This window comes from Ipomoea nil, unplaced genomic scaffold (genome assembly GCF_001879475.1).
Source record: "Ipomoea nil cultivar Tokyo-kokei standard unplaced genomic scaffold, Asagao_1.1 scaffold1264, whole genome shotgun sequence".
NCBI classification, from domain to species: Eukaryota; Viridiplantae; Streptophyta; class Magnoliopsida; order Solanales; family Convolvulaceae; genus Ipomoea; species Ipomoea nil.
Window position 1 is genome coordinate 74815 of NW_017617692.1, and position 12671 is coordinate 87485.

A 12671-nucleotide genomic window follows, 5' to 3' on the forward strand; every position below is an offset into this window, starting at 1 on the left:
ATTACCCTTGTGAAAACTTTACTGATGAAAGTGCACAGGCAAATAGGGCCTGTAATCAGCAAAGGAGTCTGGATTTGACTTCTTCGGGATTAGGACTATTTGTGCACTTGCCATTGCTCGGGGAATCGGGACACCAACAAAAAAATCCTGCACTGCCCAAAAAACATCTTCGTGAACCAGGTCCCAACAGTCTCTGTAAAAAACACCTGAAAAACCATCCGGTCCCGCTGCGCTGTCCGGGTCCAGTTTCCAAACCGCTTCTTTTACCTCTTCGCGGGAGAGAGGCGCTAGGAGAGATTGTGCTTCGCGATCAGTCAACCCCGAAGAGAGGCAGTCCACAAGGGCGGATGACCCCGGACAGTCCTCGGCCGAAAAGAGGGTCGTATAGAAATTTACTGCCTCCTGCTGTATGTCTTCCTGGGTGGTAAGTAAAAGACCTGAATTTTTCACACTGGATATTCTTTGGCGGCGATGTCTATCCTTAACCACTGCGTGGAAGTATCGAGTGTTAGCGTCGCCCTCTCGCAACCACTTGATCCTTGCCTTTTGCCTCCAAAAACACTCCTCTTGTTTAAGTGCCATAAGCAAATCAGCTTGGAGAGCATGGAGCGAAGCTCGCGACTCCTCAGATGGATTGCTAGCGTAAGTGTGTTTAGCCGCTGCCACCCCGGCCTCTAAAACCTTCACACGGTCAAAAACATTTCCAAATATTTCTTTATTCCACACTTTCAAAGCTATTTTTAGACGCTTCAGTTTGTATGCAAGGGCCCTCATGCCGCCACCATCAGCCGGCAAAGACCAATTTTGGCGAACAACCAACTTAAAATCTGGATGTGATAGCCACATGCGCTGAAATCTAAATTGTTTCGGGCAAGACATACTGTTATTTGTAGCAGTAAACACTAGCGGAGCATGGTCCGAGGTCGTTCGAGCGAGCACTTGAATTTGCACCTCAGTAAAAGAATCGCGACAATGGGAGTTCAAGAGAAAACGGTCGAGCCTTTTCCAGACTGCACCCGTGGTTCGCCTCCCATGCCAGGTGTACAGACTCCCCGTTACAGGCAAATCAAGCAAATTATTATCATGGATGAAGCTGGAAAAATCCCCAATGTTATTTTTGTCTGGCAGTGCATCGCCCCTGTACTCAGATATACTGGAGATCACATTAAAATCACCTCCTAGAATAAAAGGCGCAGAGCTCTCTAGCAAAGATGATAGTTGCTGCCAAAGACTTGTCCTCTCCGCCCTAGAATACTTCCCATATACTGCCACATAAATGAAAGAGAACTGCCAGGGTTTGTAAAGGACACGGCTACAGACAAACTGATCAGTATCGGCCATAATGTCAAGCTCAAAGTCAGTAGACCAAAAAAGCCAAATTTTTGTTTCCAAGGATGCATATCCGTTAGAGAAGCCAAGTTCCTGATTCAGAGAAGATAACCTGTCTGAAGTGAGCATGGGCTCAATTATTAAAGCAAAGCGAATGCGCTCACGCCGGAGAAGTCGTTTGAGCCTAGTCCGTGAGGAGAGAAGGCCCCTGACATTCCAACTGAGCATATTCATTTCAAACGATGTGAGAAAGAAACTCTGGTGATTTTTCCCGCTGCTAGGCGGGTGGTGACTGCCGGGACCTGAGATGAATAATCCTTCCGTGGCCTGCTCTTCTTCTTGGTAACAACTACGAAATTGTCCTGCTTCGTCCCGAGTTTTGAAGCAAAGGCTTTGCTGGCTTCTTTCCAGGACTCAAGGAGGGATTTTGAAAAAGGCCGAGCGTGTTGTAACTCGTCACCATCCGATAAATGACCTGGAATGGACTCCGTCTGGGAGGTGTGTCCAACCCCCTGATCGTCAATAATATTAATGCCCAGAGAAGGATTGATATCTGGGATGATTAGCGGTGTTGTTGAGTTTTCTGATTCCGGTTGTCGGCCTGTCGGGCTTGGCGGTGGCTCTTGGATGGTGTTGGCAGCTGGACGCCATCTTTTCCGTGGCGGAACAATTAGCGGCCTTGGGTGCTGATTGTCTACCCCAGGTTCGTTTCTCACCTCCTGCCTTTTGTTATCCGTCTTTGCTCTAAAATCTGTGACAGTATGGCCGAATTTACGACATTCCTTGCAATAGGGAGGAACGAATTCATAAGTGACTTTCTGCGTGAATCCTCCAAATGATCCATTGTTTATCCAAATATGGTGCGTGAGATCGGTGCTAACATCCAATTCCACGCAGACCCTAGCCACCGAGGGTCGATTATGCAGCAAAGTGGAACTATCAACCTTCAGATGTGAACCAATAAGGTTTGCTATTGAGAAAATGGCTCGCTTGTCCTGCAGGTGCGCCGGCAACCCCTCAAAGGCGATCCAAACCGGCACAATGGGCGACTCAAATTCGGTCATGAAATCTGGCGTCCATTTAAAAACGTGCATGATGGCTCCCTTTATCAACCATGACTTCCGGAGCCAACACCTTTGGAAGTCTGCCTCATGATCGAAGTTCATCAAAATGTGGCGTTGGTCCAAAAGTCCCAGCGAGAATGCGCCCCCGAATCCTATTAGATCGAAGGCCTTTCTGATCTCTGCCATTGGGGGTCGACTTTTCGCAAATTTCCCGATCAGTGCAAACCGAAATTTGTGTGAGAAGCTACGGACGTCCTCATCTGAAAAGGAGACCGCCCGCATTCCTTTAAAACTCTCCGGTGGTCTGAGAAGAGGAGGCGATGCAGAAGATGATGATAGAAGGTCCGCAAAAGTGCGGGGAGGGGGCGCGGCGGCCCCCGAAGGTGCCGTCATGGTGGGTGGCGCGATGGCGATGGAGATCTCAAGGGAAAAGCACTAAATGCGGAGCATTCTGCTTTTATGCTGTATTACTCACCACCTATTGAAATGGATTGTATATTTATATTAGTTCTAATATATTTAAAGAATGTATAATAAGTATTTTACTTACAGGATCGATGAATGTTGCAACATAACGGTAGCTATTTTGAAAATTTTTTATTTTATGGATTTGCAATATTGATTACAGCATTATTGAAGCTTCGACATTTTTTCAATGCGTCAAGGTGTCACGATATTCTATTGCCCTACATAGACATTTTAAATAATGAGTTTTTTTAATATAACTACGTATAGTAGTAAGATAAGAAAAACTTCCATAATAAGCAAAACTTCCATAAAAAACAAGCTCAAACATCAACTTGACAGAACTCATCCTCGGACAGATATCCATCTAGGATAAAAGAGCCATCTTCACTTTCTTCATCATCACCTCTAACACATTCTTCCTCTAAACTTTCAACTTAATCTTTATCACAATCTAATAGGCTTTCACTAGGTTCCTCCTGTGATATCAATTTATCAGTAAAAGAGAACCCTCATAAAAAAAAATTTTAAAAAAATAACAAGTAAAATGAGATGCTCAATAAAGAAGAACTACCTCTTTTTCTTCATTTTTATCCTGATAACTGGCAAACCATCATCAAAATGGCAGGTGCGCTGTGGTGTTTGGCCTGTTTTTGGCTTTGTGGAAGCTTAGTTAGTGCAACAGATTGAACGATGGACTGATTTGGCACAACGTGGTTTGAAGATTGATCAAGTGGTTCGAGACATGGGTGTTGATCTCGAAGGTTATGACTCTAGATGTGAAGTCCTATGGCTCATGTGATATATTTGTAATGTTATGGAATATAAATATAATATTTGGAATCTCTATAGATTAGGCAGTCTTAGAGATTTAGACACGGAGGTCGTCGATGCTGACAAGAGGGACGCTAGCAACAATGACGACGATGTCACGATGCTCCATTCTTGGTGCCTTCGTTTTCATTCCCAAGGAAGGGTCAGACATAGCGCAATCTCTTTTGAAGCCATCCATCCTAGGGTGCTTATGTTGCTGTGATGGTGTTCGTGTTGATCTTTACCCTTGGTGCCTTCAATCAAAAGTCTCTTATTCCCAAGTTGGGCGTTTCTCTGTTACATGCTCCAACTTGAGGAGGGGGTGTTAAGGAAAGAAATCACAGAACACGAAGAGGGTTGTCCTCTGCTCCAAGAAAGCTAATGACAGAAAAGGAAAAATACAAAGATAAAGAAATAAATATCAAAAGATCAGGAAAGAAAAGGAAACGAATATTTACAACCAAAAATAAATCACAAGTGTTGAATATTAGGAAAGTTGTCTTACTTTCCTATTCTTATTAGGAGTTTCCTAGACTAATTTAGTATCTAGTTTAGTATATATAGAGGTCCATAGAAGTACAGAAGAGAGAGAAAGAGAGACAATCTATTGTATTCTTTCAATATAATCTATTATCTTGTTTTTTGGTTATCACATATCTTGCTTCCGCCTTACTGGCGGGTGGTGGATATTCTCCACCCGCCAGGTCTCTCAAATTCTGAATTTTAACATGGTATCAGAGCCTATATATTCCTTTTCTGCTTGGAAATTCCGATCCCGGCCGGCGTCGCTACAATTGAGCACACCATTATATTATATTGTTGGAGCTTTGGATGCTCAGAAACGTACTAGAATTTTTTAGTTTGGTTGACCTTTAATTTGATTGGGTCGATGTACTTATGTAGGAAATTAAGACATTAACAAATATATTATATCTTGTGGATTGTGTTGTTTGGTTAATTATTGTGGGTCCATAGGATTAGTCTCATATTTTGGTATGAGTTGAGTTGTTGTAGCTTGTTCAATGTCAATCAGTCCAGGGTGCTGCAGTGATGGGCAGCACGGATGCTAGGAGGGATGCGGACCTAGCATATGCCACGGCAGTTATGGGAGGCCGATGGTTGAAGAAGAATTGGTTCGGGATGAACCAATTGACAGGGTGCTGCAGTGATGGGCAGCACGGATGCTAGGAGGGATGCGGACCTGGCATATGCCACGGCAGTTATGGGAGGCCGATAGTTGAAGAAGAATTGGTTCGGGATGAACCAATTGTGTGCACCAGGAAAACAGGAAAACACTGTGTTGGGCAGCGCTAATGATGGTTTGTGGTGTGAGAGGCAGGAACACTATGGTGTTAGGCAGTGTTGATAACAGTGTGGGGTGTGAGTGGCAGGTGCGCTGTGGTGTTTGGCCTGTTTTTGGCTTCGTGGAAGCTTAGTTAGTGCAACAGATTGAACGGTGGACTGATTTGGCACAACGTGGTTTGAAGATTGATCAAGTGGTTCGAGACATGGGTGTTGATCTCGAAGGTTATGACTCTAGATGTGAAGTCCTATGGCTCATGTGATATATTTGTAATGTTATGGAATATAAATATAATATTTGGAATCTCTATAGATTAGGCAGTCTTAGAGATTTAGACACGGAGGTCGTCGACGCTGACAAGAGGGACGCTAGCAACAATGACGACGATGTCACGATGCTCCATTCTTGGTGCCTTCGTCTTCATTCCCAAGGAAGGGTCAGACATAGCGCAATCTCTTTTGAAGCCATCCATCCTAGGGTGCTTATGTTGCTGTGATGGTGTTCGTGTTGATCTTTACCCTTGGTGCCTTCAATCAAAAGTCTCTTATTCCCAAGTTGGGCGTTTCTCTGTTACATGCTCCAACTTGAGGGGGGGGGGGGGGGGGGGGGGGGGGGGGTGTTAAGGAAAGAAATCACAGAACACGAAGAGGGTTGTCCTCTGCTCCAAGAAAGCTAATGACAGAAAAGGAAAAATACAAAGATAAAGAAATAAATACCAAAAGATCAGGAAAGAAAAGGAAACGAATATTTACAACCAAAAATAAATCTCAAGTGTTGAATATTAGGAAAGTTGTCTTACTTTCCTATTCTTATTAGTAGTTTCCTAGACTAATTTAGTATCTAGTTTAGTATATATAGATGTCCATAGAAGTACAGAAGAGAGAGAAAGAGAGACAATCTATTGTACTCTTTCAATATAATATATTCTATTGTTCTTTGGTTCTCACATATCTTGCTTCCGTCTAACTGGCGGGTGGTGGATATTCTCCACCCGCCAGGTCTCTCAAATTCTGAATCTTTACAAAATGTCATTTAGTATAATGCTTTGATGGTATGTAAAGGCCCTATACATCTAAAATTCACAAATAATTAAGCACTAAGATAGCAAGTTCCACCGTGTTCAATCATGTCATAAATAATCAATAAAGCGAATATAGATATATGGAACTTTTTATGCCCCAACAGGGAAATAAGGAGAAAAATCCAAGAAATTGTTCTTAGGGAAAAGCTCAATAAGATTTCACTGATATTTCATTTAGGAGCACTACCATATGTAAACTTTTCAACAGTCAAATAAAGTGGTAATATGATAAGAAAACATAATACAAAAAGAAATTTGGCATGAATTTTGCTCATAAAAATTCGAAATTCCTAAACCCATTGCTACATTTCCAAGTTTTCCTTTCTCAATAGTAGCAAAAGAAAACCATAATCTCTAAATATCAGACAGCAGAAAAAGTTACAGGAATACAACTCATGAAATAAGAAAGAAATAGAGAAGGAAATTTCTTTAGCAACAAACCAACAACTATTTGCTCCAAAATCAAGGTTAGAATACATTTCTAAATAAGAAATATATGTTTTTCTTTTCTTTTGCAACCACAAATTTCCGCCTTTATCTAACTTGTTTTAAGGCAAATCTTTGCCAATAACTTGATTATTGTATTGCAAGTTTTTGCTTACCTAAAATGGAATTGCTTTCTCAAAAGCTTACATTCATACGAAATTTTGTGGGTTCATAACAATGAACCAATTCTGTCTGATGGCACACATTCATATAATTATAATGTGAAATTAATAAACGCTCAAACTTTAGCACTGGATTATTCATATTGAACCTTGTAGAATACAAATAAACAAGAAGAAGAGGAAAAACTAATATATTGAGTCTTGTGTCAACTTCAATACAAGCACTTGTATATATAGTGCTAACAAGATGATGAAAAATAAATACAAATGAGAAAACAAAGAGACACATGGAAAACCCAAGAGATACATGGGAAACCCAAGAGACATATGGAAAATCCAAGAGACACATGACTATTAATATAGATGATTAATATCATCAAATATCTCAACACCCCCCCCCCCCCCTCTCAAGTTGGAGCATGCGGATCTGAAATGCCCAACTTGCGAAGAAGAAATTCAAATTGCCTTTGCCCAAGAGCCTTTGTGAAGATGTCAGCTAATTGCGAATTGGTAGGAATGTAGGAAGGGAAGATCAAACCATCTTTAATTGCATCGTGAACAAAATGACAATCCACTTCAATGTGTTTTGTGCGTTCATGAAAGACTGGATTCTTTGCAATATGAAGGGCTGACTGATTGTCACAAAATAACTTTATGGTTTTGGGATGATGAACCCCCAGACTTAACAACAAGCCCTTTAATCATTTGAGTTCACAAGTAACGGCTACCATGGACCTGTATTCTGCTTCTGCAGAAGAACGAGAAACAGTAGTTTGTTTCTTTGTTTTCCACGAGATTGGAGAATGGCCGAGAAAAATCAACCAACCCGTAAGCGATCGCCGAGTAATAGGACACGCGGCCCAATCCGAATCACACCATCCCTGTAGCGTTAGATCAGTGTCTGCTCGTAGGAGAATCCCTTGATCTGGTGTACCTTTCAAATAACGGACAACTCTCAAAGCTGCCTCCCAGTGCTTATCATGTGGTTCTTGCATGGATTGAGACAACACATGAACAGAGTATGCGAGATCTGGTCGAGTTACGGCTAAGTAGATAAGTCTTCCAACTAAACCCCAATAAGCTGCAGGATTAGAGAAAATTGGGCCACTAGCTAGGCCGAGTTTGTGGTTTTGCTTAATAGGAACACTAACCGGTTTGGCCCCCAACAATCCTGCTTTAGAAATAATATCAAGAGTATATTTCCTTTGACACAAAAATAGTACAGAAGCGCTACGAGCAACCTCAATACCCAGAAAGTACTTTAGAGTGCCGAGATCTTTCATATGAAAACAATCACTGAGATAAGCCTTAAATGTCTTAAGAGCAGCAGAATCATTCCCAGAAATGATGAGATCATCGACATAAACAAGTACATTTATCTGAATTCCACCCCGAGTAAAGGTGAATAAAGAGTAGTCGGAATAGGATTGTAAGAAACCATACCCTTTCAAGGCCGTAACAAGTTTTGCAAACCAGCACCTCGGTGTCTGCTTTAATCCATACAAGGACTTGCGCAATCGACACACTAATTTAGGATCGGATGCCTCAAAGCCCGGGGGAAGCTTCATATACACCTCTTCATCGAGATTACCGTGCAAAAAAAGCATTGTGCACATCCATCTGATGTAGTTCCCAATTTTTAGATGCTGCAATGGCAAGAAGTGCACGAACAGTTGTCATTTTGGCAACAGGAGCAAAAGTTTCTGTGTAATCGATGCCTTCTTCCTGATGATTACCAAGAGCCACTAATCTTGATTTGAGTCTTTCAATCGACCCATTTGAGTTATATTTGATTCGATACACCCAATGACTCCCAAGAGCCTTTTTCCCAGGTGGGAGATGTTCAAGAGTCCAAGTTTGATTGTCTTCGAGGACCCGGATTTCATTTGTCATAGATTCTTTCCAACCGGTATGTGTCATTGCCTCCTTAAAAGATTTTGGTTCTTTTTCAGAAAGAATTGCTGCGAGAAAAGTTCTGTATGGTAGAGAAAAATTGTCACAATTTATATAATGTGCTAAAGGATAGGGAGTACCTGAGGGTGACTGTGGAGACGGTGTGACGGAGGATGGACTTTTAGCAACAGTAGAATTAATAACATAGTCGCGCAACCACACTGGAGGAACTTTATTTCTCATACCCCGACCCATCTCAACATTCGGATCCTGGTTATTTGGAGAAAGAGTACTAGTGTGTTGTTCAGGTTGTGAGCTGAATTCGGGTATGGAGTTTGACTCCGGTTGAGAGGTTGGCTCGGGTGTGGAGCTTGGCTCAAGTTGAGGGTTTGGCTCGTTTGTGGAGCTGGGCTCGGCTTCTTCAACAATTACAGAAAAATCTTCGTGAACAAATTCTTCATGAGGATTGGTAGTCGTATCTGTGAGGGGAAATGGAAAAACATCCTCAAAAAATTTCACATCGCGGGAAACAAAAAATTCTTTGGTGTCGAGATCAAACAGCTTCCAACCCTTTTTCCCAAATGGATATCCCACAAAGATGCACTTTCGACTCTTGCTAGCAAATTTATCTCCTTTTGCTTTTTGATTGTGGGCAAAGCAAAGACACCCAAAAACACGAATTGTGTTGTAAGATAGAGGACTACCAAAAAGAATTTCATAAGGAGTTTTGTTACCAAGCAACGGCGTTGGTGTCCAATTTATAAGATGTGTGGCCGCAAGAACACATTCTCCCCAAAAATAAATTGGCAAATTGGCTTGGAATCTCAAAGCTCTCGCTACATTGAGAATATGTTTATGTTTCCGCTCAACCCTACCATTTTGTTGAGGAGTTCCCACACAGGAAGTTTGAAATAGAATTCCAGTATCAGAAAAAAAATCACACAAGCAATTGAATTCAGTACCGTTGTCACTCTGAACGACTTTGATTGATTTAGAGAATTGTCTATCAATCATAGCCACAAAACACAAGAACATTTTAAAAACCTCAGTTTTATCCATCATCAAATAAATCCAAACTGCTCGCGAATAATCATCTATTATAGTCAAGAAATAACGTGCACCACAAGAGGATTGATGTTGGTAAGGACCCCACAAATCACAATGTATTTTCTCAAATATTCGAGATGCTCTGTTACTACTCAAAGGAAACTTATCTCTAGGTTGCTTAGCACGAAAACAAACCTCACAAGCTTTATTAAAACTTCCCACAGCAGTGCCAACATACGAAAGTAGTTTTACCACTTTTTCAGATGGATGATCCATTCGTTGATGCCAAAGATTGACTGAACTTGTCACACCATTTACTGTAGGATGTTGCACTGAATCGATTCCCTTGAAGTAGTAAAGTCCATCCAGTCTAACACCCGTTCCAATCAGTTCCCTCGATTGGTCCTGTATAGCACACATATAAGAGTTAAAGTGGACATTGCTATGCATAGCATCATTTAACTGAGAAACAGAAATAAGATTGCAACTTAAAGACAGAACATAAAGGACATGATTAAGAACAATTTTGTCTGTTAATCGAACCGAGCCTTCTCGAGTTGCAACCACTGTTTTTCCGTTGGGTAAACCAACAGGGCAATGAAATATATCTTTTGCATCAGTCATTCGAGTGGAATCACCAGTAACGTGACGAGAAGCCCCTGCGTCAATTATCCACAACCGTGGATCAAATTTACCATTCAATTGATCATCAAAAATCTCTGTACCACTAATCAGCCCTGTTAATGCCTGCGGCTGCTCGTCGTCAGTCATTGATGAGTTTATGCACAGGTATAAACCTTGGCGACTGATACCATGTAAAATACAAATAAACAAGAAGAAGAGGAAAAACTAATATATTGAGTCTTGTGTCAACTTCAATACAAGCACTTGTATATATAGTGCTAACAAGATGATGAAAAATAAATACAAATGAGAAAACAAAGAGACACATGGAAAACCCAAGAGATACATGGGAAACCCAAGAGACATATGGAAAATCCAAGAGACACATGACTATTAATATAGATGATTAATATCATCAAATATCTCAACAAACCTTCAGCATCACTGAACACAAATCAATAATCTTAATGAAAACTTCACTTAGAATATCAGAACCCATCATTTGGATCTTCACTCTGCCGATGCGATCCATGAAATAAACCGTGAAGAGGAGCCAGTTGATTTGGTACACTTGACACCATAGGAGTCAGCTAGGTTTTTTGGTGTTGTTCAATGGACTAGGAGTCTGGGGAGGCGGGTATTAACGGAAAAATTAAATAGAACTATTACGCTTTAGATTTAAAATTTGATTTTATAAAATTTACCAGATTTGCATATTTAGTTGTTAAAGATTGCATAATTATTTGTTCAAGTTTACATAGTAAAGTTAATGATAATTCTGAAAATGTCACCGTGTTTTTATATATATATATATATAATCTGAACAAAATCATCAAATTTTTACAGATGTAAAACTGAATTTTGTTCTTAATTTTCTCTTGTGCATGTGTTCTCATGGGATCCAAAGCATATATATATATATATATATATATATATATATATATATATATATATATATATATATATATATATATATATATATATATATATATATATATATATATATATATATATATATGTATGTATATATATATATATATATATATATGTATATATATATATATATATATATATATATATATATATATATATATATATATATATATATATAGAGAGAGAGGAAGGTTCAAGTGCGGTAGTGCACTTAGGTGCGGCGGTGTGGTTAATTGTAGGCCATTAGATTAGATAAATCCAATGAATCACATTCATTAAGGCTTTTCCGATATTTTCGCGCGCGTTCTCACACTACGCGAACTGCAAGGTTAAAGTCGTCATTGGGCACCAGAATGGATCAAATCATAGTGTTGTGTGTTTTATGTTCGTTATTGGTGCATTACTAACCATACTGTGGTGTATTTGAGAATTCGTGTTGGTGCCTTCCCGAGCGGTCAGTGCGACCGCACTAATAGTTATACAAATATACACCATCCATGTTAGAAAATGAACACCAAAAAAACATGCACAAATTAGATAAGCATCACCAGAACGCACGACTAGGTATGAATAAAAGCATCACACAGTGTACAGAAATACACCATTGGGTGGTGAGTTATATGGTGTATTTTTTGGGTGTGTTGTGTGTTTTTTGGTGTATTTATGCATTTCATTGTGGTGCTTTTTCCTAACACTATTGGTGTCTTTTGTTAACACTGTTGGTGTATACTGACAAGCAACCGATATAAATGACCACTACAATTACCATAACACCCTCCACTTACCAGGACGCACTTAAATCTTTAAATCTTCAGAAATTAGTCGCTGCCGTTAGATTAAGCAGAATAGACGATGCTGATATGGCCGCACCGCCGCACCTAAAGCCACTGCCGCATATGAGCCTTATTATATATATATATATATATATATATATATATATATATATATATATATATATATATATATAGGAGGGTTCCTATCAGATCACCTATTTAGGTGAGATTGTGAGATCAAATCGTGTGCATCAATCCAATAAATTTTAATAGTTTAGATCAATCGCGTTCGCACACACTTAATCGCGTTCACACACATTTAATCGCATTCGCACACTCTCAATCTAGATCAATCTAGAACATTAAATTTATTAGATTGATGCACAAGATTTGATCTCACAATGTCACCAAGACCAATATAGATCAATCGCATTTGCACACACTTAAGCGCGTTCGCACACATTTAATCGCGTTCGCACACACTTAATCTAGACCATTAAAATTAATTCGATTGATGCACAAGATATATAATTAGGTTCAAATGCGAGAGAAGAGCCATTAATTTTGTTTAAATCAACGTCCAGGCATAGACGGAGCCAAAGGGGGGGCAGGGGGGTCAGCTGCCCCCCCTCACCCCACCCCTACCCCTACCCCTATCCCATATATAATTTTTGTATGTATATATGTATATATATAGTACATTTTTAAGTATTAGTATATAAAAACTGTTAATTGTTC

At 39.9% G+C, this 12671-nt stretch overlaps 3 protein-coding genes across 3 annotated transcripts; all 3 read right to left on the reverse strand.

Moving 5' to 3' along the window:
- Positions 1-18: 18 nt before the first annotated feature.
- On the reverse strand, positions 19-1563 carry LOC109184574. Its single transcript, XM_019334588.1, has one exon. It carries the CDS (start codon positions 1561-1563, stop codon positions 19-21), a length of 1545 nt encoding a protein of 514 aa, XP_019190133.1.
- On the reverse strand, positions 1560-2786 carry LOC109184575. The gene has a single exon (XM_019334590.1). The coding sequence runs from the start codon at positions 2784-2786 to the stop codon at positions 1560-1562; it is 1227 nt and encodes a 408-aa protein (XP_019190135.1).
- A 4578-nt stretch (positions 2787-7364) lies between these two features.
- LOC109184576 (uncharacterized mitochondrial protein AtMg00810-like) lies at positions 7365-8231 on the reverse strand. Its single transcript, XM_019334591.1, has one exon. The coding sequence runs from the start codon at positions 8229-8231 to the stop codon at positions 7365-7367; it is 867 nt and encodes a 288-aa protein (XP_019190136.1).
- Between the last annotated feature and the right edge of the window lie 4440 nt (positions 8232-12671).

Coding starts and splice junctions, on each gene's coding strand:
- LOC109184575 (XM_019334590.1), bottom strand. CDS start 2,786: ATGACGGCACCTTCGGGGGCCGCCGCGCCCCCTCCCCGCACTTTTGCG.
- LOC109184576 (XM_019334591.1), bottom strand. CDS start 8,231: ATGAAGCTTCCCCCGGGCTTTGAGGCATCCGATCCTAAATTAGTGTGT.
- LOC109184574 (XM_019334588.1), bottom strand. CDS start 1,563: ATGAATATGCTCAGTTGGAATGTCAGGGGCCTTCTCTCCTCACGGACT.